General features: G+C 38.5%; 1 protein-coding gene across 7 annotated transcripts in view; it reads right to left on the bottom strand.

Moving 5' to 3' along the window:
- Positions 1-27,604, bottom strand: part of Btk (tyrosine-protein kinase Btk29A) — a 728,553-nt gene that overhangs the window by 15,627 nt on the left and 685,322 nt on the right. For all 7 annotated transcript variants that reach the window (XM_070084310.1, XM_070084315.1, XM_053773706.2 and 4 more), the window contains 2 exons: positions 13,990-14,108; positions 12,080-12,332 (listed from right to left, as the gene is read on the bottom strand). In XM_070084310.1, coding sequence (XP_069940411.1) covers positions 12,080-12,332; positions 13,990-14,108 — 372 coding nt within the window. The remainder of the gene's footprint in view (positions 1-12,079; positions 12,333-13,989; positions 14,109-27,604) is intronic.

The raw sequence follows: 27,604 nt of genomic DNA, 5'->3' as shown, positions 1-27,604 counted from the left end.
AAAATGGAGTTATAGCGAAATAGTTATGATTTTTGTTAACTAGTACACTGGAATTGGCCGAAAATAGGGCTCAAAGTGGGCAAAATCACCGATGTGTAAACATCGTCGAGACCGCTAACTTCGCAAGAGCATAATTCCGTAAGTTTTCCATCAAATTTCATACTTTTGGTGTCATTATGATCGGGAAAAGATTCTCTATCTTTTCATAAGACAAATTTTTTTTTTTTTTTTTTTAATTTGGGCAACCCTGAGAACAAGTCTCGGAGAGGGCCTGTCGACCCTGAAAGGGTTAACAATTCCTCAAAATATTCCCTCCATCTTCCCAATACCTATAACTCTCCATTTAATAACTCTCCTCTCCTATTTTTTACTGTCAAATCCATTTGTTCCCTAGGCTTCCTCAACTTATTAATCTCACTCCAAAACTTTTTCTTATTTTCAACAAAATTTGTTGATAACATCTCACCCACTCTCTCATTTGCTCTCTTTTTAGATTGCTTCACTACTCTCTTAACCTCTCTTTTTCTCTCCATATACTCTTCCCTCCTTGCATCACTTCTACTTTGTAAAAACCTCTTATATGCTAACTTTTTCTCCTTTACTACTCTTTACATCATCATTCCACTAATCGCTCTTCTTCCCTCCAGCACCCACTTTCCTGTAACCACAAACTTCTGATGAACACTCTAACACTACATTCTTAAACAACCATGGTGACATTACACATCCCTGTCTAAGACCTACTTTTACTGGGAAGTAAACTCCCTCGCCCCTACTTACCCTAACCTGAACCTCACTATCCTCATAAAAACTCTTTACAGCATTTAGTAACTTACTACCTATTCCATACACTTGCAACATCTGCCACATTGCTCCCTTATCCACTCTATCATATGCCTTTTCTAAATTCATAAATGCAATGAAAACTTCCCTATCTTTATCTAAATACTGTTCACATATATGCTTCAATGTAAACACTTGATCTACACATCCCTTACCCACTCTGAAGCCTCCTTGATCGTCTGCAATCCTACTCTCTGTCTTACCTCTAATTCTTTCAATAATAACCCTTCCATACATTTACCTGGTCGTCTTCTTTCTTTCAACAAACCGGCCATATCCCACCAAGGCAGAGTGGCCCAAAAAGAAAAACAAAAGTTTCTCTTTTTAAATTTAGTAATTTATACAGGAGAAGGGGTTACTAGCCCCTTGCTCCCGCCATTTTAGTCGCCTCTTACAACACGCATGCCTTATGGAGCAAGAATTCTGTTCCACTTCCCCAAGGAGGTAAGAGGAAATAAACAAGAACAAGAACTAGTAAGAAAATAGAAGAAAACCCAGAGGGGTGTGTATATATATGCTTGTACATGTATGTGTAGTGTGACCTAAGTGTAAGTAGAAGTAGCAAGATGTACCTGTAATATTGCATATTTATGAGACAGACAAAAGAAACCAGCAATCCTACCATCATGTAAAACAATTACAGGCTTTCGTTTCACACACACTTGGCAGGACGGTAGTACCCCCCCCTGGGTGGTTACTGTCTACCAACCTACTACCAATACTTTACCTGGTATACTCAGTAAACTTCTTTCCTTATAATTTTTACACTCTGTTTTGTGCCCCTTCCCTTTATATAAAGGAACTATACACGCTTTCTGCCAATCCCTAGGTACCTTCCCCTCTCATACATTTATTAAACAAAATACCAACTACTCCAACACAATATCCCCCCCTGCTTTTAACATTTCTGTCATGATCCCTTCAGTTCCAGCTGCTTTACCCTCTTTCATTCTACGTAATGCCTCATGCCCCTCCCCCACACTCACATCCTGCTCTTCTTCACTCCTAAAAGATGTTATACCTCCCTGGCCAGTGCATGAAATTACCGCCTCCCTTTCTTCATCGACATTAAAAGTTCCTTAAAATATTCCCACCATCTACCCAATACCTCCAGCTCCCCATCTACTAACTCCCCTACTCTGTTTTTAACTGTCAAATCCATTCGTCCCATAGGCTTTCTTAACTTGTTTATCTCACTCCAAATTTTTTTCTTATTTTCAGAAAAATTTCTTGACAGTGCCTCTCTCACTCTTTCATCTGCTCTCCTTTTGCACTCTTTCACCACTCTCTTCACCTTTCTTTTACTCTCCATATACTCTGCTCTTCTTACAATATGTCTGCTTTGTAAAAACCTCTCATAAGCTGCCTTTTTCTCTTTTATCACACCCTTTAGTTCATCATTCCACCAATCACTCCTCTTTCCTCCTGCACCTACCCTCCTATAGCCACAAACTTCTGCCCCACATTCTAATACAGTGGAACCTCTACTTGTGAGTTTAATCCGTTCCATGACCTTGCTCGCAACTGGATTTGCGTGTTTGCAGAGTCAATTTTCCTCATTTAAATTAATTGAAATGCAATTAATTCTGTGCTTAAATAATTTCGCTAATATCAACTCTACTGCTTATTTATCTATCTCACTTCATCTAATATGACATAATAAACAATATAAATAACATAGAAACTTGATATATATACTCTAAAATGAATAAAATATGTAATTCAAGTAGTGGTATGGGCGGTGTCGGTGGTGGATGAGATTGTCTGGAGACCAGACAAAATACTTCTTGAATAATTTCGCTAATATCATCTATACGTCTTATTTATCTATCACAGTTCATCTAATATGACATAATAAACAATATAAATAATATAGAAACCTGATATATACTCTACAATGAATAAAATATGCCATTATGTAACAGGTGGAGGCAGCCACAACCACTCCCTCTATGTTGTGGTAAACACTGCCATCTAGTGATGGCCTTTTGAAGCTGTCTATTATTATAATTATTATTATGTAGTTCATTATTATTATATATGTATTATTATTATATGTATTATAAATCTTATTGTATTATATTAATATACTTACTATTATTGTTATACACACAGGAGCGATTGGTGGAATGATGATGTAAAGAGAGTAGTAAGGGAGAAAAAGTTAGCATATGAGAAGTTTTTACAAAGTAGAAGTGATGCAAGGAGGGAAGAGTATATGGAGAAAAAGAGAGAAGTTAAGAGAGTGGTGAAGCAATGTAAAAAGAGAGCAAATGAGAGAGTGGGTGAGATGTTATCAACAAATTTTGTTGAAAATAAGAAAAAGTTTTGGAGTGAGATTAACAAGTTAAGAAAGCCTAGAGAACAAATGGATTTGTCAGTTAAAAATAGGAGAGGAGAGTTATTAAATGGAGAGTTAGAGGTATTGGGAAGATGGAAGGAATATTTTGAGGAATTGTTAAATGTTGATGAAGATAGGGAAGCTGTGATTTCGTGTATAGGGCAAGGAGGAATAACATCTTGTAGGAGTGAGGAAGAGCCAGTTGTGAGTGTGGGGGAAGTTCGTGAGGCAGTAGGCAAAATGAAAGGGGGTAAGGCAGCCGGGATTGATGGGATAAAGATAGAAATGTTAAAAGCAGGTGGGGATATAGTTTTGGAGTGGTTGGTGCAATTATTTAATAAATGTATGGAAGAGGGTAAGGTACCTAGGGATTGGCAGAGAGCATGCATAGTTCCTTTGTATAAAGGCAAAGGGGATAAAAGAGAGTGCAAAAATTATAGGGGGATAAGTCTGTTGAGTGTACCTGGTAAAGTGTATGGTAGAGTTATAATTGAAAGAATTAAGAGTAAGACGGAGAATAGGATAGCAGATGAACAAGGAGGCTTTAGGAAAGGTAGGGGGTGTGTGGACCAGGTGTTTACAGTGAAACATATAAGTGAACAGTATTTAGATAAGGCTAAAGAGGTCTTTGTGGCATTTATGGATTTGGAAAAGGCATATGACAGGGTGGATAGGGGGGCAATGTGGCAGATGTTGCAAGTGTATGGTGTAGGAGGTAGGTTACTGAAAGCAGTGAAGAGTTTTTACGAGGATAGTGAGGCTCAAGTTAGAGTATGTAGGAAAGAAGGAAATTTTTTCCCAGTAAAAGTAGGCCTTAGACAAGGATGTGTGATGTCACCATGGTTGTTTAATATATTTATAGATGGGGTTGTAAGAGAAGTAAATGCGAGGGTCTTGGCAAGAGGCGTGGAGTTAAAAGATAAAGAATCACACACAAAGTGGGAGTTGTCACAGCTGCTCTTTGCTGATGACACTGTGCTCTTGGGAGATTCTGAAGAGAAGTTGCAGAGATTGGTGGATGAATTTGGTAGGGTGTGCAAAAGAAGAAAATTAAAGGTGAATACAGGAAAGAGTAAGGTTATGAGGATAACAAAAAGATTAGGTGATGAAAGATTGAATATCAGATTGGAGGGAGAGAGTATGGAGGAGGTGAATGTATTCAGATATTTGGGAGTGGACGTGTCAGCGGATGGGTCTATGAAAGATGAGGTGAATCATAGAATTGATGAGGGAAAAAGAGTGAGTGGTCCACTTAGGAGTCTGTGGAGACAAAGAACTTTGTCCTTGGAGGCAAAGAGGGGAATGTATGAGAGTATAGTTTTACCAACGCTCTTATATGGGTGTGAAGCGTGGGTGATGAATGTTGCAGCGAGGAGAAGGCTGGAGGCAGTGGAGATGTCATGTCTGAGGGCAATGTGTGGTGTGAATATAATGCAGAGAATTCGTAGTTTGGAAGTTAGGAGGAGGTGCGGGATTACCAAAACTGTTGTCCAGAGGGCTGAGGAAGGGTTGTTGAGGTGGTTCGGACATGTAGAGAGAATGGAGCGAAACAGAATGACTTCAAGAGTGTATCAGTCTGTAGTGGAAGGAAGGCGGGGTAGGGGTCGGCCTAGGAAGGGTTGGAGGGAGGGGGTAAAGGAGGTTTTGTGTGCGAGGGGCTTGGACTTCCAGCAGGCATGCGTGAGCGTGTTTGATAGGAGTGAATGGAGACAAATGGTTTTTAATACTTGACGTGCTGTTGGAGTGTGAGCAAAGTAACATTTATGAAGGGATTCAGGGAAACCGGCAGGCCGGACTTGAGTCCTGGAGATGGGAAGTACAGTGCCTGCACTCTGAAGGAGGGGTGTTAATGTTGCAGTTTAAAAACTGTAGTGTAAAGCACCCTTCTGGCAAGACAGTGATGGAGTGAATGATGGTGAAAGTTTTTCTTTTTCGGGCCACCCTGCCTTGGTGGGAATCGGCCGGTGTGATAATAAAAATAAAAAAAACAGTGGACCCCCGGTTTAGGTTATTATTTCATTCCAGAAGTATGTTCAGGTGCCAGTACTGACCGAATTTGTTCCAATAAGGAATACTGTGAATTAGATTAGTCCATTTCAGACACCCAAACATACATATACAAACGCACTTACATAAATACACTTACATAATTGGTCGCATTGGGAGGTGATCGTAAACTGGGGGTCCACTGTACATATTATTATACATATTATTATTATTATTATTATTATTACCATTTAAATAATTTATAATTTTTATTCACACAAAAAATATAAGATTTACTGTTAAGCCATATTGCAATTTATTTGTTTATTTATATACAGTGGACCCCCGCTTAACGATCACCTCCCAATGCGACCAATTATGTAAGTGTATTTATGTAAGTGCGTTTGTACGTGTATGTTTGGGGGTCTGAAATGGACTAATATACTTCACAATATTCCTTATGGGAACAAATTCGGTCAGTACTGGCACCTGAACATACTTCTGGAATGAAAAAATATCATTAACCGGGGGTCCACTGTATTTGTTTATAATTGTATAAATAATGTCAACCCATTCACGACTGCATATTGGAATGGACAGTGACATCATTTATTTACTCTTGAACATAGCCAAAACAATTGAACATCTCTCCTGTGTTGAGCTCAATTTCAAGGTACTTTTCATCGAAGTGAACTCCATTATTTATGCTTAGATTTCTTTCATTTTTGGTGTACGTTAAGAAGCATCTTTCCATCATACATTGTTCAAGTTTCAATAAGATAGTCTAACAAACAAATGAGATACAATTCCCTAGATCAAGAGCAAGAGCCCCTCACCAGTGTCAAGGAACCTGCCTTGAGGTCTGCTCGCTTATGGAAATTTTGCTCGCGTGTGGAAACAAAAAATCGACCCATCGACTGCTTGTATTTGGAAAAACTCGCACGTGGATGCGCTCACAAGTAGAGGTTCCACTGTACTGCATTTTTAAAACTAACCCAACCCTCTTCAACCCCAACCCCCACTACTCATACAGTGATACCTTGGGATACAAATTTATTTAATTCCAGAAGGCTGTTCGTGTGCCGATACCAAACGAATTTGTTCCCATAAGGAATAATGTAAATTAGATTAATCCGTTTCAGTCCCCAAAAAAATACACTTACATAAATACACTTACTTAATTGTTCGAGTTTTGAGCTGTTCATATCCTGAGGTACCACTGTACAGTGGACCCTCGATAATCATAAGGCTCGAAAGTCGTAATTTTTGAAAATCGTAACATTATTCTCATCAAAACACTGACTCGCGGATCGTCATTTGACTCGCAAATAGTCGTTTGTCTGGGACATGTACACACAGCCTCGAGCCACCTCACACTCCATTTCCAGCCAGTGTGCCATTGTTTATCAGTGAGTGAGGATGATCCCACGAGTTTATACGATACATTTCATAATATTCCATTTGTTTTGGTGCTTGCAACTGCTAAATAAGTTACCATGGCTCCAAAGAAAGCTTCTAATTCCAGCCCTATGGTAAAGAATGTGAGAAACACATATAATTTAAGAAAAAGTTTGTGGACAAATATGAAGGTGGTGGGGGTAGAGTGGTAGCAGTTGTGATAGTGGTAGAGGGTGGTAGTGATGGTGGCAGAGGGTGCTAGGAGTTGTGATAGTGGTAGAGGGTGGTAGTGATGGTGGTAGAGGGTGCTAGCAGTTGTGATAGTGGTAGAGGGTGGTAGTGATGGTGGTAGAGGGTGCTAACAGTTGTGATAGTAGTAGAGGGTGGTAGTGACAGTGGTAGAGGGTGGTAGTGGTTGTGATAGTGGTAGATGGTAGTAATGATGGTGGTAGAAGGTAGTAGTGATGGTGGTAGCAGTTGTGATAGTGGTAGAAGGTGGTAGTGATAGTGGTAGAGGGTGGCAGTGGTTGTGATGGTAGTAGAGGGTGCCTGATTCAGTGATTCTACCAACTCCTCCAATGTTGCTGGAGTTATATAGGGCTACAGAAAACACCACCGCCTCAGCTGCTGCTTCACCACCATTAAGGACGGCTTACTCTCAGTGGCCCATATACACCCAACAACAATACAACACCTCTCATGACATACATGACTTATTTTATTCATTCTAGAGTATATTCCATGTTTCAGTATTATTAACCCTTAAACAGTCCAAACAAATCGACGTTCAAATTCGTAGTGCTACAAAAGTAGATCTACTTTTTTTTTACATATTTTCAAATATAACAAAAAAAAGTAGATAAAAGTTTTTTTTATACGTTTTCAAATGTAAAACAAAAAAGAAGATTACATTTTTTTACATACTTTCAGATGTTGAAAAAACGTATATATACGTTCAGACCATTTAAGGGTTAATATTGTTTATTATGTCATATAAGTTGATTTATGATAGATAAATAAGCCGTAGAGTTGATATTAGTGTCATATTCTCCAACAATAAACTCACCTCCCCTCTCTCTGCCCCATCTGCCATACACCAATAAAAGTCTTCAATAAAAGGTAAGTGTGATGTTAAATGTTCATTTATACATTTTATTAGTGCTTTACATTTATTTGGCATTCTTTTCTGCATGTAAATCTATATTTAAGCTAGGGAAGTGACTCCTGAAGTGACAGAGTCCTTATGGAGGGGAATTCCCCTTCCAAACAATAACCTCTCTTCCCTCTCTCCTCCTCCCTGTCTTCCATTCATCAACAACAGCCTTCAATAAAGGTAACTGTCATGTTGAATGTTCATTCTTTTGTGCATGTAAATCTATCTTTAAGGTAAAATAAATTGTTGATACTTTTGGGTGTCTGGAACGAATTAATTGGATTTACATTATTTCTTATGGGGAAAATGGATTCACAAATCGTCAATTTTGATAATACTCACGCTCTCTGGAACAGATTAATTACGAAAAACGAGGGTCCACTGTACTTGCATTAGCCCACCTTTGTGCCAATAGTTGCTTATATCACACCCTAACTTCCTCCTCCCTTAGTTCATACACTTTCACCTCTCTCTTACTTGCTGTTGTATTTTCTTTATGTCCCATCTACCTCTTACTCTAACTGTAGCTACAACTAAATAATGATCCGATATATCCATTGCCCCTCTGTAAACATGTACATCCTGAAGCCTACCCATCAACCTTTTATCCACCAATACATAATCTAACAAACTACTTTCATTATGTGCAATATCATGCATTGTACACTTATTTATCCTCTTTTTCATAAAATATGTATTACTTATTATCAAACCTCTTTCTACATATTGCTCAATTAAAGGCTCCCCATTTTCATTTACCCCTGGCACCCCAAATTTACCTACTACTCCCTCCACAACATTTGTACCCACTTTAGTATTGAGATCCCCAACCACAAGTACTCTCTCACTTGGTTCAAAACTCCCCATGCACTCACTCAACATTTCCCAAAATCTCTCTCTCTCTCCTCACACTTCTCTCTTCTCCGGGTGCATAAACACATACTATAACCCAAATTCCACATCCAACCCTTATTTTACACCACATAATCCTTGCATTTACACATTTATATTCCCTCTTTTCCTGCCATAACTTATCCTTCAACATTATTGCTACTCCTTCTTTAGTTCTAACTCTATTTGAAACCCCTGACCTAATCCCATTTATTTCTCCCCACTGAAACTCTCCTTCCCCCTTCAGCTTTGTTTCACTTAAAGCCAGGACATCCAGCTTCTTCTCATTCGTAACATCCACAATAATCTCTTTCTTATCATTCGCACTACATCCACACACATTCAGACATCCCACTTTGACAGTTTTCTTCTTTTTCTTTTTAGTAAGCTATACAAGGAAAAGGGGTTACTAGCCCATTGTTCCCATACATGTACATGTACTTGTAGTAAATAAAGATACAGTGGAACCTTGACTTGTGAGTTTAATCCATTCCAAGAGCTAGCTCGTAACTCAGTTTACTCATATATCAAATTAATTTTCCTCATTTAAATTAATCGAAAAGCCATTAATTCATTCCTGCACTCTGGAGAGATGAGAAAAAATACTTGAATATGATGCTATTATCAACTGTACAGCTTATTTATCTATCACAATTCATCTAATATGACATAAAAAATAATATAATTAACACAGAAACATGATATACACTCTAGAATGAACAAAATAGGCCATAATATGGTGGCAGAGGCAGCGGCGGAAGTGTCCGCCATTTCCTGTGTGTATATACTGAGAGTATCTTCCCATGCTCTTATTGTAAGAGAAAACGGAGTATTTTTGAGGCTAACTGCAGTAGATCACTAGTATTCTAAGGAAAACACTGAATACTGTATATGTACTTACACACTGAACATAGCTGATACAATTTGTTTTAATCACTGAACATAACTGATATGGTATCTCCTGCGAGCTGCTTCTCTCCCAAACACATCAGCAGCAGCTTCTCCATCTTTTCATGGACAGAGGTCCGCCTTCATCGACTCCTGCTGCTTTAGTATCGTACATATAGTAGATGTACTGCGCTGGTATTGTCTGTCTAAATCCACAACTTGTGCACCTTGCTTATGTTTATCTATGATTTCATGCATTAATTCCATGGAAATCATTGTCTTTTTCTTCTCAGCACTGTCCCTTGCACTTATTTTCTTAGGACCCATGGTTAGAAAAGCGAAATTTGGCCAAATGACTGTAAAAATTGTAAGCAAAGCAGGCGAGAACTGCTTCAACAGTGATGTAAACGTGTACTGCCAACTACCGGCAGCATTCTGAATTATTATTATGTATGTATTATGTACATTATTATTGTTATTATTAATTTAGTGAACTGAAGCTCTATCATTATTGTAATTATAATAATAATAATTATTATTATTATTGATAATAATTTAGGGAACTGAAGCTCTATCATTATTATAATAATTATTATTATTATTATTATTATTATTATTATTATTATTATTATTATTATTATTATTATTATTGTTATTATTATTATTATTATTAATTTAGGGAACTAGAGCACATATCCAATTCCCTAGATCAAGAGACCCTCACCAGAGTCAAGGAACCTTGACACCAGTGAGGGGCTCTTGATCTAGGGAATTGGATATGTGCTCAAATTCTCTGAATTAATAATAATAATAATAATAATAACAATAAAATATAAATAATTATAATAACGATAGAGCTTCAGTTCCCTAAATTAATAATAATAATACATTATTAAAACAACGAGAGCTTCAGAATGAAGCCAACTCAGTGTACTGTTTACCCAGCTGTGGGAGCATTCTCTCCTGCTTTGCTTACATTTTTACGGTCATTTGGCCAAATTTCGCTTTTCTAACCATGGGTCCTAAGAAAGTAAGTGTAAATGACAGTGCTGATAAGAAAAAGAGAATGATTTCCATGGAATTAAAGCATGAAATCATAGATAAACAAGAGAGGTGTCCAGGTTTTGGGTTGAGGGGGAAGTAGGGGGGAGCTGACTCGTAACTCAAATGTTGGCTCGTAACTCAGAGAAAAAAATCGACCAATCGACAGCTCATATCTCAAAAAGCTCATATGTTGGGACACTCATAAGTCAAGGTTCCACTGTATTATTAAATGCACTGCATACCATTGGCTTTCACTTGTGCCTACCATGTTTTATAATATGTAAAGTACATCATTTCTGTACCACATAAGGAAATTTAAATTTTTATTTGTAACTCTCAGAAAATACAATGTAAATTATGAATGATAGCAAAAATGGAGAAATTTTTGGTTTGCAACAAATTTCTAATATAAATTAAAAAAAAAAAAAAATTTATTTTATTAAATGTTTCAAGAAAACTTGTATTATTATTATTATTAACACACTGGCCGATTCCCACCAAGGCAGGGTGGCCCGAAAAAGAAAAACTTGCACCATCATTCACTCCATCACTGTCTTGCCAGAAGGGTGCTTTACACTACAGTTTTTAAACTGCAACATTAACACCCCTCCTTCAGAGTGCAGGCACTGTACTTCCCATCTCCAGGACTCAAGTCTGGCCTGCCGGTTTCCCTGAATCTCTTCATAAATGTTACTTTGCTCACACTCCAACAGCACGTCAAATATTAAAAACCATTTGTCTCCATTCACTCCTATCAAACACGCTCACGCATGCCTGCTGGAAGTCCAAGCCCCTCGCACATGAAACCTCCTTTACCCCCTCCCTCCAACCTTTCCTAGGCCGACCCCTACCCCGCCTTCCTTCCACTACAGACTGATATACTCTTGAAGTCATTCTGTTTCGCTCCATTCTCTCTACATGTCCGAACCACCTCAACAACCCTTCCTCAGCCCTCTGGACAACAGTTTTGGCAATCCCGCACCTCCTCCTAACTTCCAAACTACGAATTCTCTGCATTATATTCACACCACACATTGCCCTCAGACATGACATCTCCACTGCCTCCAGCCTTCTCCTCGCTGCAACATTCATCACCCATGCTTCACACCCATACAGGAGCGTTGGTAAAACTATACTCTCATATATTCCCCTCTTTGCTTCCAAGGACAAAGTTCTTTGTCTCCACAGACTCCTAAGTGCACCGCTCATCCTTTTCCCCTCATCAATTCTATGATTCACCTCATCTTTCATAGACCCATCCGCTGACACGTCCACTCCCAAATATCTGAATATATTCACCTCCTCCATACTCTCTTCCACCAATCTGATATCCAATCTTTCATCACCTAATCTTTTTGTTATCCTTATAACTTGTAATTTTATTTAATCTTCCATGTTATAGAGAATGTTTTGGGAAATTTTTAACCCTCTTCATTCCAAAAATTTAAGAATAAGAAAGACTTCCAATTTCTATTATTATGACCTCTTGTTATAATACTGTTTTGCTCAGAAAATATATTTAAAGAGAAACTTACACTGAACACATAATCTGGGCAAAATCTTGGTTGCTCGAGCACTCGTCCATTCTGTACCATTTCCACCACCTCTGCATTCTTCATCCTGCCATATGGCATCTTCCCACATGTGAACACCTCCCACATCAGCACACCAAATGCCCACACATCCGATTTTGAGGAAAATCTCATGAAGTTGAGTACTTCAGGAGCTGCCCATTTGATGGGAAACTTGGCACCACCAGAACCTGTGTATTCATCATCCACAACATATCTGCAAGAATTCATCAACATGAACACAAACAAATTAATTATAGTTTCATTAACAATATTATTTCTTATCCATTTATAGAAGACAGACCATTAACAAATTATATTTTGCATGTATAAATGTACAATCAACTCCCTCTTACTGATCTCAGTAAAAGCAATTTACATCATAAGGTGTTTACTTATTTAGTCTTTAACCATTAATGTTTACTGCTAGTTCTGTTATTATAATATTTAATACCTGTCACTATCTGACAACTATGATAATGCCCAGGTCATCTGTTGTAATAACTCATATTACTTTATCCCTTTACTTTTTTTATAATAATGTACAATAGGTGTAACTCTAACAATGAGCAGAGGGGCAGGGAATGCCTGGTACTGACTAACACTCACTGCTTGCATAACGAGCGGTGAGTATAGCTATGATTTAGCAACCCCATTCATGCTGACATAGAAACAGACAGCATTTTGTCATCAGAGGGGGGAAGGATGTAAGCAGCTGTTTTATCTTCATTAATTATTATTATTATTATAATCAAAAAGAAGCGCTAAGCCACAAGGGCTATACAGCTATCTTCATTAATAAAAGTCTCAGGTGCAAACATTTTATTACATAATTTCATTTTTATGACAGTATTTCTAAACATTGCACATTGTCTTATTTGCTGCAGCTTATGTCAATTGTGTGGAATTTTGTTTTCTAACTATATTGCAGAGTGCAGGCACTAAGTTTCCCACTTCCAGAACTCACATCTGGCTAACGGGTTTCTGTGAATCCTGAATCCCTTCATAAATGTTACCTTCTTCACACTCCAACAGTATGTCAAATAATTATGTCATAGAGGACTTTGTTTCTGCACCTCATGTTTTAACATAAGGTGTCAGCACTATGTCATGTGTGAGTCTTTTGTGGCCTGCTCTTGGGACATAACTACTGTGGAAAGGTCTGGGACTCATTTTTTTATGCATATGTCCTCTGTAATTTAATGGGAATCAAAGTTTCACACTATTTTATACATAAAATATACACTCAAGCATTTGAATTTCACTCTTTGCCATCTTTAAATTTAGAGAATTTGAAGCTACACTGCAGAGAGTTTAAGAAATTATCAGAGTCATTCCAGGATGCTGGGAATAGGTTCTACAACTCTGGTCATAATGTACCTGCACATGCTCACCATTCCTAGAATCTTGGCCAAGTTACACCAGTGTTGAAAATTTAAAGTCAACTGGATGAGGCCTTGTACTATAAATGAAATAAAAGTGAAAGTTTGGAAGAAGAATAGGAAAAAAATGTGTCACCCACTTCAAGGTCCTGTAAACTTTGCTTGGTTCTTCTTTCAACAAACCGGCCATATCCCACCGAGGCAAGGTGGCCCAAAAGGAAAAACAAGTTTTACTTGGTTCTATTATTAATTCATGTGTAAAACAACCCTTTCAAATAACTTCTTTCTATATATCATAATGTGTTCTGTTTTATATTTTAGATGTTAGTTATTACACTACATTGTTCTTTAAAATGTCTTTAACTTTATTTTAACATCATTCACCTACATGAAACTCTTAATTCAAAAGTATGTTTTGGCATTAGATAAATATTTCTCTAAATTCATACAAATTACTGTTTTAGTACTGTATAAGTTATGTATATTTCTTACCGAGCAAGACCAAAATCTCCAACTTTGATTTCATTCTGTGCTCCAACAAGACAATTTCTCGCTGCTAAATCACGGTGGATAAATTTCTGCTTCTCTAGATATGCCATACCAGCACACACCTGTAATGTGAAAATGAAATCTTTGTTATGTTTGTAAAAAATACTTTTTCATATCCTTTTATTTAATAAATGTATGGAAGAGGGTAAGGTACCAAGGGATTGGCAGAAAACATGCATAGTTCTTTTGTATAAAGGCAAAGGGGACAAAAGAGAGTGCAAAAATTATAGGGAAACAAGTCTGTTGAGTATACCCAGTAAAGTGTATGGTAGAGTTATTGAAAGAATTGAGAGTAAGATGGAAAGCAGGACTGCAGATGAACAAGGAGGCTTTATGGAAGGTAAAGGGGGTGTAGACCAAGTGTTTACAGTGAAACATATAGGTTAACAGTACTTACCTAAGGGTAAAAGGTCTTTGTGGCATTTATGGATTTGGAAAAAGGCATATGACAGGGTGGATAGGATGGCAATATGGCAGATGTTGCAAATGTATGGAATAGGAGGTAGGTTACTGAAAACGGTGAAGAGTTTTTACGAGGATAGTGAGGCTCAGGTTAGAGTACGTAGGAAAGAGGGAGATTATTTCCCAGTAAAAATAGGCCTTAGACAAGAATGTGTGATGTCACCATAGTTGTTCAATATATTTATAGATGGGGTTGTAAGAGAGGTGAATGCTTGAGTGTTGGCAAGAGGTGTGGGGTTAAAGGATAAAGAATCTAACACAAAGTGGGAGTTGTCACAGTTGCTCTTTGCTGATGAGACTGTGCTTTTGGGAGATTCTGAAGAGAAATTGCAGAGGCTGGTGGATGAGTTTAGTAGGGTATGTAAAAGAAGAAAATTAAAAGTGAATTTAGGAAAGAGTAAGGTGATGAGGATAACAAAAAAACTAGGTAGCGATAGATTGGATATCACATTGGAGAGAGAGAGTATGGAGAAGGTGAATGTATTCAGATATTTAGGAGTGGATGTGTCAACAGATGGGTCTATGAAAGATGAGGTGAATCATAAAATTGATGAGGGGGAAAAAGGTGAGTGGTGCACTTAGGAGTCTGAGGAGACAAAGAACTTTGTCCATAGATGCAAAGAGGGGAATGTATGAGAGTATAGTTATACCAATGCTCTTATATGGTTGTGAAGCATGGGTGGTGAATGTTGCAACAAGGAGAAGGCTGGATGCAGTGAAGATGTCATGTCTGAGGGCAATGTGTGGTGTAAATATAATGCAGAGAATTCGTAGTATGGATATTGGGAGAGGGTGCAGGATTACCAAAACTATTATCTAGAGGGCTAAGGAGGAGTTGTTGAGGTGATTCAGACATGTAAGGATTCTGGAATGAAACAGAATGACTTCGAGTGTATAAATCTGTAGTGGAGGGAAGGCGGGGTAGGAGTCAGCCTAGGAAAGGTTGGAGGGAGGGGGTAAAGAAGGTTTTGTGTGTGAGGGGCTTGGACTTCCAGCAAGCATGCATGAGCATGTTAGACAGGAGCGACTGGAGACAAGTGGTTTTTAGGACTTGACATACTGTTGGAGTGTGACCAAGGTAACATTTATGAAGGGATTCAGGGAAACCGGCAGGCCGGACTTGAGACCTGAGATGGGAAGTACAGTGCCTGCACTCTGAAGGAGGGGTGCTAATGGTGCAGTTTTATAACTGTAGTGTAAGCATGCCTTTGGCAAGAGAGTAATGGGGTGAATAATGAAAGTTTTTCTTTTTCTGGGCACCCTGCCTTGGTGGGAGATGGCCAATGTGTTTATAAGAAAAAAAACCTCTAACTCTCATAAACTACATGCTTGCACTGTATGAAACAATAAATATGATTAATCACAACCTCACTTATATTACTTAAGACAAATAAATTTTTATATACCAATTGACAAAAACTGTATTTTAACCCTTTCTCTGTTGAGACCTCTGATCACAAGCCTGCTCTCAGTGTCGAAAAAATATTTGAAAAAAAAAAAAAATTCTTACCAAAATCTTAAGAATACTTTTCTGATTGTTTTAAAAGAAAAAAATTGTTTGCAATTAGTACTTACCAAGATATAGAGGCATGACGTTGACAAAGTGAACCACTTATGGCAACATCGGCGACTGCCACTCACTCGGTAATATTATTTTTACTTTTATACTATTTTTTTCTTTTCTTTTCTAATATTTTATTTTTTCAAGTAACTTTTGTGGCCTGTGAGACCAATATAATGCATAATGTATATATATCCACTCATTGTATGCAACACAATAAATGCACAAACATTATCATTATATTGTTTACAAAACCTGTTTACATAAACCCATGTTGCCTTCCCCACCCACACTGTCTTCCCCACCACCCACACCGTCTTCCCCACTACTCAGACTGCCTTCCCCACCCATACCGTCTTCCCACCACTCACACTGTCTTCCCCACTACCCATGCTGCCTTCCCCACACCCACACTGTCTTCCCAACTACCCATGCTGGAAATAAGCCACTCTGACTTTTTTTGGTTACCCTAGGTTCTCTACACATGTTGTTATGTACAATAATCTATGTAACTGTATTCATGTATACAGTGGACCCTCATTTTTTGGTAATTAATCCGTTCCAGAGAGCGTGACTAATGGCAAAATTGACGATTTGTGAAACCATTTTCCACATAAGATATAATGTAAATCCAATTAATCTGTTCCAGACACCCAAAAGTATTAACCCTTTCAGGGTCCATGCCGCACTTCTATGGCTTTGAGTTGTGGGTCCAAACCACAGAACTATGCCAAAATTCTAGCGGTTTCAAATTTAGCTCGAGAAGGCTGGTAGGCCTACATCTAAGAGAATGGGTCTGGGTGGTCAGTGTGCGCACTATAGAAAAAATCTGGAAGCCCGTATGGCATTGTGGTAATGCCACCAAAGTGGCTTTGTTCACCATGCCTGGCAGCAAGGAAGCTCTCACTACCCGGGCAAATTTTGACTCTCCTCTTCCCAACTTAAAGTTCTAAGACTGATGGAAGTGGATCTGAAGAGAAATTCTATGGTTCTGAACCATATGGGACAATGGCACCATATCTTACAATGGTATCATATGGTACAATGTACAATGTGGTACATTGTACCATATGGTACATTATACCACATGGTACAGGGTACAGGGACCCTAATGGGAATACATCTGTCTGACTTTTTTTTGGTTATCCTAGGTCTCCAAACATACTGCTATGTATGATAATCTATGTAACTATTTGTGTATATCTAAATAATCTTACTTATGACGTCTCATGTGCTTGAGCAAGTTTATTCGGGTGTACACAAATACAGTTACATAGATTATCATACATAGCATCATATGTATAAAATCTTAGGATAACCCCAAAAAAGTCAGGGTGACTTATTTCCATAGCGATCCCTGTATCTGTACCATATGGTGCCCTGTACTGTATGGTAAAATGTACCATATGGTACCCTGCACCATATGGTACCCTGCACTATATGGTACCCTGTACAATATGCTACCCTGCACCATATTGTATTCTGTACCATATGGTACCCTGTACCACATGGCCAGTAGGAGGTGTTGGTGCCATGAGGCACCAGCCAGGACTGAGCGAGTGGGGACACAAGCCCCCCAAGTCATCAGTTTCCAAGACAAAATGCTTCATCATCCACCTCAAGCAACATGTCCACTGGCTGTATATATGTAAAAATATATAATAGATCATTACTAATATACAACATTTTTTGCATTTTTTGTTGTAAACAATTATTGTTAACGAAATAATGATGAAAATCTTAGTGAGGTTATTGTGTTGAATACAACAGTACCATATGGTACAATGTACCATATGGTACAATGTACCATATAGTACAATGTACCATATGGTACCATTGCACTATTTGGTACCACTGCACCATTTGGTACCATTGTACAATATGGGAGCATTGTACCATATGGTGCCATTGTACCATATGGTAGCATTGTACCATATGGTGCCACTGTACCATATAGTACCATTGCACCATTTGGTACCAATGTATTATATGGTACCATTGTACCATATGGTACCAGTGTACCATATGGTACAATTGTACCATGTGGTACCATTGTACCATATGGTGCCATTGTACCATATGGTACCATTGTACCATATGGTACCACTGTACTCAACACAACCACATTAATATTTTCATCATTATTCTGTTTACAATAAACTTGTAAACAAGTTTTGTAAGCAATATAATGATAAACAAATTAGTGCAGTTATTGTGTTGAATACAATGAGTATACATTATACATGATATTGGTCTCACAGGCCACAATAGTTACTGGAAAAAATATTACAAAAAAGAAAAAAGTAACAAAAAACCTAAAAAAAAAGTAATGACATTTTACGGAAGTTGCGGATGTTGCCGCCACCAGGTCATTGAGGGTCAACTTCACTCCTCTATATCTCGGTAACTACTGACAGAAATTTTTTTGTTTTGTTTTATTACCTACAAAAAAATATCTTTAATTCTGTAAGAATTTTTTTTTTTTTTTTTTTTTTTTCAAAAATTCTTGGACCCTAGTGCACCCTTTGAGATTTGGCCCCTGGACCCTGAAAGGGTTAAAACAAAATAATTTTTTTACATGAAATATAAATGTACATACACAGAAAACAATGAGACATGAAGAATAAAACAATAATAACATGACAATTACCTTTATTGAAGATTCTTCTTAGTGTATGGAAGACAGGAGGAGGGTAGATGATGGAGAAATTACTGTTTGGAAGGGAAATCCCCTTCCATAAAGACTTCAGGTATGAAGTGCTTTTCTGAGGTTACTTCCCATCTTTGTTTTTTAATGCCACTAGGACTAGCTTGAGAGTCACTGCACACCCGTGGCACTAAATATCTCTAGAGAGCTCTGTTTCTGGTGTCTCTTTAAAATTTCCTTAAAATGGGACAAGACATTGTCATAGTATATGTTGCAAACACAGCTTACAACAGCTTTGTCAGGGTGATGTTCCTCCATAAACATCTGCACCTCACTCCACACTGCACAAATCTCCTTAATCTTTGAAGAAGGCACCTTCTTCCATCTCTCTCCCTCCTCCTCTGAAGCAATTTCCTGAGCTGTGGTCTGTTGCTGTTCCAGATGAAGCTCTTCAGTGGTTAGCTCTTCATTGTGGTCCTCCACCAATTCTTTCACATCCTCGTAACTCACGTCCAACTCCATGGAATTCCCCAATACCACATTAGATTCCACAGCTGGCATAGGGTCCTCAGGGACAGCCCCAAACCCTTCAAAATCCCTCTCTTGGACACATTCTGGCCACAATTCTATTGTGTTTCTCACCTTCTTTACCAAAGGACTGGCACTAGGAGCTTTCTTTGGGCCCGGTCCTCAGGGTTAGCCCCAAACCCTTCAAAATCCCTCTCTTGGACACATTCTGGCCAAAATTCTATCGTGTTTCACACCTTCTTTACCAAAGGGCTGGCACTAAGAGCTTTCTTTGGGCCCATGGTGGCTTATTTAGCAGCTGCAAGCACTAAAACGAATGGAATATTATGAAATGTATTGTATGAACGCATGGGATTGTGCTCACTCGCTGATAAACAATGGCACACCGATTGTGAATGGTGTGTGGGGCTGCTCGTAAGTGTTTGGGACAAACGACTATTTGCAAGTCAAACAACGATTCGTGAGTCAGTATTTTGACGAAAAAATATTACGATTTGTAAAAATTACGAATTCCGATGCTTACAAAAAATGAGGGTCCACTGTACCTGAATAAATAAACTTACTTATATGCTGTCTTCCCAACCACCCATGCTGTCTTCCCCACCCACACCATCATCCCCACCATCCATGCTGCCTTCCCCACCCACACCATTATCCCCACCACCCAGGCTGCCTTCCCTTTCCATTATCCATATCTGGTATCCTGGGCATTGTTTTTGGTCACAAACTCCTCAAAACCATGAAATTCTTCTTCACTGACATTTTCATCTGTGTTAGAACTATCACTTGGGAAAATCAGGAAGTGGGCTGCAAAATAGGCAAACCAACAGAGAGCACTGGCTCAAGATTAACTAACCAACACTCAACAGATACACAGAGGAACAGAAGAGAAGGTGTCACTTCCTGAGAAAGTGATTACAGGTGCCATAGTCATCACCTAGAGAGACACTGTGAGTCCGAGCTTCTTTAACCCTTGCAGGATCCAGGCCCCTGATCTGAAACTTGTCCACAGGGTCCAAGAATTTTCCAAAAAAAATTGTTATTTTTTCTTATAAAACGGTAGAGAATCTTTTCCTGAAAGTAATAAAACAAAAAGTACGCAATTTTATGGAAAATTGACGAAAATACGCTCTTGCAAATTTTGCTGTGTCAGCGATATTTACGTATCGGCAATTTTGCCCACTTTAACTCCCATTTTAGGCCAATTACACCTACCATCCGACTTACAACCTGCTCGACATACAACCATGCTTTTTACGCCAAATTTCTGGGAAATGAACAACTGTCTGTGTTGTACACAGTGTTTATCCTAAACCTTACAGTACAAAATACAGTACTAACAGCATAAAAAGTAAAGTAAAAAATGAAATACCAAAATAAAACAATAAAATGAAGTCATTACAAAAATGTTATGTTGATATTCAGTAGTAAGGTTCAACTTACGCCCATTTCGACTTATGACCAGTTGGTCGGAACCAAGCTCGGTCATAAGTCGGAAGGTATTATTTTTTTTTTTTTTATTATCACACTGGCCGATTCCCACCAAGGCAGGGTGGCCCGAAAAAGAAAAACTTTCACCATCATTCACTCCATCACTGTCTTGCCAGAAGGGTGCTTTACACTACAGTTTTTAAACTGCAACATTAACACCCCTCCTTCAGAGTGCAGGCACTGTACTTCCCATCTCCAGGACTCAAGTCCGGCCTGCCGGTTTCCCTGAACCCCTTCATAAATGTTACTTTGCTCACACTCCAACAGCACATCAAGTATTAAAAACCATTCGTCTCCATTCACTCCTATCAAACACGCTCACGCACGCCTGCTGGAAGTCCAAGCCCCTCACACACAAAACCTCCTTTACCCCCTCCCTCCAACCTTTCCTAGGCCGACCCCTACCCCGCCTTCCTTCCACTACAGACTGATACACTCTTGAAGTCATTCTGTTTCGCTCCATTCTCTCTACATGTCCGAACCACCTCAACAACCCTTCCTCAGTCCTCTTGACAACAGTTTTGGTAATCCCGCACCTCCTCCTAACTTCCAAACTACGAATTCTCTGCATTATATTCACACCACACATTGCCCTCAGACATGACATCTCCACTGCCTCCAGCCTTCTCCTCACTGCAACATTCATCACCTATGCTTCACACCCATATAAGAGTGTTGGTAAAACTATACTCTCATACATTCCCCTCTTTGCCTCCAAGGACAAAGTTCTTTGTCTCCACAGACTCCCAAGTGCACCACTCACCCTTTCCCCCTCATCAATTCTATGATTCACCTCATCCTTCATAGACCCATCCGCTGACACGTCCACTCCCAAATATCTGAATACATTCACCTCCTCCATTCTCTCTCCCTCCAATCTGATATCCAATCTTTCATCACCTAATATTTTTGTTATCCTCATAACCTTACTCTTTCCTGTATTCACTTTTAATTTTCTTCTTTTGCGCACCCTACCAAATTCATCCACCAATCTCTGCAACTTCTCTTCAGAATCTCCCAAGAGCACAGTGTCATCAGCAAAGAGCAACTGTGACAACTCCCACTTTATGTGTGATTCCTTATCTTTTAACTCCACGCCTCTTGTCAAGACCCTCGCATTTACTTCTCTTACAACCCCATCTATAAATATATTAAACAACCACGGTGACATCACACATTCCTGTCTAAGGCCTACTTTTACTGGGAAATAATTTCCCTCTTTCCTATGTACTCTAACTTGAGCCTCACTATCCTCGTAAAAACTCTTCACTGCTTTCAGTAACCTACCTCCTACACCATACACCTGCAACATCTGCCACATTGCCCCCCTATCCACCCTGTCATACGCCTTTTCCAAATCCATAAATGCCACAAAGATCTCTTTAGCCTTATCTAAATACTGTTCACTTATATGTTTCACTGTAAACACCTGGTCCACACACCCCCTACCTTTCCTAAAGCCTCCTTGTTCATCTGCTATCCTATTCTCAGTCTTACTTTTAATTCTTTCAATAATAACTCTACCATACACTTTACCAGGTATACTCAACAGACTTATCCCCCTATAATTTCTGCACTCTCTTTTGTCCCCTTTGCCTTTATACAAAGGAACTATGCATGCTCTCTGCCAATCCCTAGGTACCTTACCCTCTTCCATACATTTATTAAATAATTGCACCAACCACTCCAAAACTATATCCCCACCTGCTTTTAACATTTCTATCTTTATCCCATCAATCCCGGCTGCCTTACCCCCTTTCATTTTACCTACTGCCTCACGAACTTCCCCCACACTCACAACTGGCTCTTCCTCACTCCTACAAGATGTTATTCCTCCTTGCCCTATACACGAAATCACAGCTTCCCTATCTTCATCAACATTTAACAATTCCTCAAAATATTCCCTCCATCTTCCCAATACCTCTAACTCTCCATTTAATAACTCTCCTCTCCTATTTTTAACTGACAAATCCATTTGTTCTCTTGGCTTCCTTAACTTGTTAATCTCACTCCAAAACTTTTTCATAAAAGTTTTGTACATTATTCCGGTCAACAAAATTCTTAGCTACTTTGCCAGTATTACTTCTATTTTATTGATTGAGCAAAACAAATCGCCCAATCAACTACAGTGAAACCCCGAGTTTTGAACATACTGACTATCGAACGCTTCGAGTTTCAACCCCTTTTTTCAAACCAATTTTGTCCCGAGTATTGAACGCGCCCCATGTTTTAAACCACTGGGTACCAGACCTTTCTGCCTGCTCGCTCTGTTCACATCCCCATGCAGGCATCATGAGCCAGTCTGACTTTGTTGATGCATGAGTGAACACAGGGGTACCACTTGCTAGAGGTACCCCTGTGGTAAATAAAGTGAGAAACGCCATAGACATGAAGAAGGAAATATGTAGTAGAAAAATACGATAGTGGTGTGCAACTTGTGGAGCTTGCCAGGATGTATGGGAAAAACAAGTCAACAATCGCTTCTATCCTGGTGAAGAGCAAAGAAATCAAGGAAGCTAATGTTGCGAAAGGTGTTGGTATGCTAACCAAAAATAGATCACAGACAGTCAATCAGGTTGACTTGTTGCTGGTGTGGATCAAGGATAAAGCTATGGCGGGTGATAGTGTTTCTGAGACAATCATTTGTGAAAAGGCAAGGCAGCTGCATGCTGATCTCGTAAAGAAAACTCCTGGAACCAGTGCTTATAGTGAATTTAAGGCCACCAGAGACTGGTTTGACAGATTTAAGAAGCATAGTGGCATGTACAGTGTGGTAAGGCATGGTGAGGCTGCCAGTTCAGACAAACGTGCAGCTGAAAAATTCATGACTGAATTCCAGGAGTGCGTAAAGACTGAAAAACTGGAACCCATACAAGTGTGACAAAACAGGCCTGTTTTGGAAGAAAATGACAAAGAGGACCTACATTACTCAGGAGGAAAAGGCACTCCCAGTACACAAGCCTATGAAAGGCAGGCTAACTCTTTTGTTCTGTGCTAATGCTAGTGGGGATTTTAAAGTAAAGCCTTTACTGGTGTATCACTCAGAAAATCCCATAGTGTTTAAGAAAAACAATGTCATTAAGAACAAGTTATGTGTCTTGTGGAAAGCAAATAATAAGGCATGGGTCATGAGGCAAATTTTCAAAAAGTGGGTCCATGAAGTGTTTGGCCCCAGCGTGAAAAAATTCCTCCTAGGAAATAATTTGCCACTCAATTACCTCTTGTTACTGGACAATGCTCCTGCACATTCTCAAGACTTGATAGACCTACTGTCTAGGGACTACAGTTTCATCACAGTGAAGTTCTTGCCTCCTAACACCACTCCTCTCCCCCAGCCCATGGACCTGCAGGTCATTTCTAACTTCAAAAAACTCTACACAAAAGCAGTGTTTGAAAAGTGCTTTGAAGTGACCACAGACACTAAATTGACCCTAAGAGAGTTCTGGAAGAATCACTTCAATATCTACACCTGCATAAGCCTTATAGGTAAGGCTTGGGAGGGAGTGACTTTCAGGATTTCGAACTCTGCTTGGAGACAACTGTGGCCACAATGTGTCATCAAGAGGGATTCTGAAGGGTTTGAGAATGACCCTGAACCTGCCAACCCTCTGCCTGTTGTGGAAGATATTGTGGCACTGGGCAAGTACATGGGGTTGGATGTGAGTGGCGAGGATGTGGAAGCGTTGGTGGACGACCACAGGGAAGAGCTAACCAAAGAAGAGCTGAAAGAGCTTCATCTGAAACAGTATCAGACCATAGCTCAGGAACTTGCTTCAGAGGAGGAGGAAGAGAGAGTGGATGAGGTGCCTTCACAGATTAAGGAGATTTGTGCCAAGTGGAATGATGTGCAAATGTTTGTGGAGAAGTACCACCCTGAGCAAGCTGAAACAAGCCATCTCTGCAACAAGTTCAGTGACAGAACCATGTCCCACTTCAAGGACATCTTAAAGAGGTGCCAGAAACAGAGGACTGTGGACAGTTATTCTGTGAGACAGAGGTCCAGTGACTCTCAAACTGGTCCTAGTGGCATTAAAAGACAAAGAAGGGAAGTAACCCCAGAGAGGGCTTTGCTACCTGAAGTCTTTATGGAAGGGGATTTCCCTTCCAAACAGTAAGCCCTCCCTCACTCCTCCCTATCTTCCAGATGTCATCAACAATCTTCAACAAAGGTAAGTAAAAATGTTATTTTATGTGTTAATTTAAATTTTTATTTATCAGTTTGTTGTGTGTATGTAAAACTATAATGTAATTTCTATAAAATGTATTTTATTGTGAATATTTTTGGGTTTCTGGAATGGATTAATTGTATTTACATTATTTCTTATGAGAAATATTGCTTCGACTTTCGAACGTTTCGACTTTAGAACTAGGTCCTGAATCGGATTAAGTTTGAGACTCTGGGTTCCACTGTATTCAACTACTCAATAAAGTGATCAGAAATTGGTAATTTGGCCAATTTCACACAAAGTTCAAAATATTCCAATTTCAAAATAGGCTCTAGAATAAACAATACAGTAGGGCCCCGCTTTATGGCATTTCGCTTTACAGTGTTGCGCTAATACGGTTATTTCAAATTATGACCTAAACTCTCTATACTTTCTAATATGGTCAGCGCACCCCACCCTGTTTGTTTACATTCCCTATGAGCTCTGTAAGCACCACGTCTCTCAATTGTGTCTGGAAACTCTAAAATTTCAAGTGTTTTTAAAAGTTATTTCATATTTTATATATACTCTGATAATTATACTTATGTATACTTGTACCTAAATAAACTTACACAGTGCTGGTGTGCAGGTACATATTAAAATCAGTAGGAGTGTCTTATGTCTCCAGACACCATATTAGTAATGATATTAATACTCAATAATAATCATTGAGTCTCGTTAAATGTCGTATATTACATTAATATACACATTTTCATTAATCCATGTATGATATTTTTTCAAAATTATATAATAAACATGATACATAACATATAAAGATGATAAATACACTCCACAGTAGAATAAATAAACATAAATATGAGATGTGGTAGCCAGACGACTTGTATGAGTGACGCCATATTAGTAATGATAATAATAATAATAATCACCAAGCCTCATTAAATGTTGTATATTACGTTAATATACACATTTTTATTAATCCAGCTATAATTTTTTTTTAAATTATATAATAAACACGATACATAACATATAAAGATGATAAATACACCCCACAGTAGAATAAATACACATAAATATGAGATGTGGGAGCCAGACAACTTGTACGAGTGATGGCAATAATAACGTTTTCTCTAGTCCAACATAAGAGAAAATGTGTTACTGGGGGTAACTGTAGAAAATTATTCCTTTCGTATGCCTTCACTCAGAGCGTCATTTCTTCTAAAACATGGTGTTACATAAGAATGGGAGTGTTCCTCTTTATTTATTCTATCGTATCAATGTAGAGACAACTTGTACACAACGTAACTTGTACACAAACCAGACGTGTACATTTTGTTTACATAACTCACGTTCGCCTGGTTTGTTTACATAGCTCCACAAGTGTCCTCTCTCATGTACTCATTCTCTCTCTCTCTCATTTATTTGTTTTATCTCGTTTACTCACCTCTGACCCTACCTTAAAACTACAAATATTTTAAGGTAAGTAATGAGTGAACTGTATATGCATTTTATCGCTCTGGGATGCTTAAATGTTATAGAATATTATGTGTGGGTGAGGTGGCCTGGTACAGTAGCCCAGCTGACTACCATACATATCACACTTGATTTCTTACAATAAATACTTCTTGTCTCATCCTAGATTAAGACTACAAATATTTTAAGGTAAGTAATGAGTGTACTATAAGTGTACAGTGGACCCTCGACCAACGATGGCATCGTATAACATTTAATCCGACTAGCGATACATTTTAACGCTAACATTTTGCCTCGACTAACGCTAAAAAACTCGCCTAATGATATTCGTTCTCGGGTACCAATTAATATTGTTAGGTGAGGGTCCACTGCATTTTACTTTTTTATTGTTTTTTAATGCCTAGTTCTACTGCTAACCCCAATGGAAATAAGTCACACTGTCTAACTTTTTTGGGTTATCCCAGGTACTTTACACATATGCTGCTATGCATGATAGTCTTTGTAACTGCATTTGTGTATATCAGAATAAACTTACTTACTTACTAATTTAATATATGTTAGTGTAAACTTGTTATCTAGTATTTGTATGCATTTATAAGTGGAAAAAAAAGGTGTTCCACTTTACGGTGGCAGCCTGGAACCTAACCTGCCGTATAAGTGGGGCCCTACTGTACAGGCATTCCTAGCACTAAAATAACATTTCCTCTGTTTATGAGTTACGTTTCCAGGCTTTACAAATGAATTCCACTTTGATTTTTATTCACATAATGATTTTTTTATTCACACCAAAAAACAAAAGATTTACTGTTATGCAGTATTGTAATAATAGTATAAATAATATCAGTGCATTTGTGAACACACATTAGACCCACCAGCTGACATGTATTGGACACATGACATCATTTATTTACTCTTGACCATCAGTAAAAATTTAACATTTCTGCTACTTTTAATTCAGTTGACCCTTGTCAGTTTAGCGCTTTCTTTGATTATAATAATAATAACTGAGCTCAGTTTCAAGTCATTTTCAGTACTAAAACCAATCAAAATCATCTCTATTTCTGTAATATATCTTCCATTCTATCAAGGAGACCAAGAAACTGTGAATACAACAATAAAAAACATACATGGACAAAATGCGACCAATTATGTAAGTGTATTTATGTAAGTGCGTTTGTACATGTATGTTTGGGGGTCTGAAATGGACTAATCTACTTCACAATATTCCTTATG

Source organism: Cherax quadricarinatus, chromosome 12, assembly GCF_038502225.1.
Source record: "Cherax quadricarinatus isolate ZL_2023a chromosome 12, ASM3850222v1, whole genome shotgun sequence".
Classification (NCBI taxonomy): Eukaryota; Metazoa; Arthropoda; class Malacostraca; order Decapoda; family Parastacidae; genus Cherax; species Cherax quadricarinatus.
The sequence above is the reverse complement of the archived record's forward strand: the minus strand, read 5'-3'. Positions and strand labels throughout refer to the sequence as shown.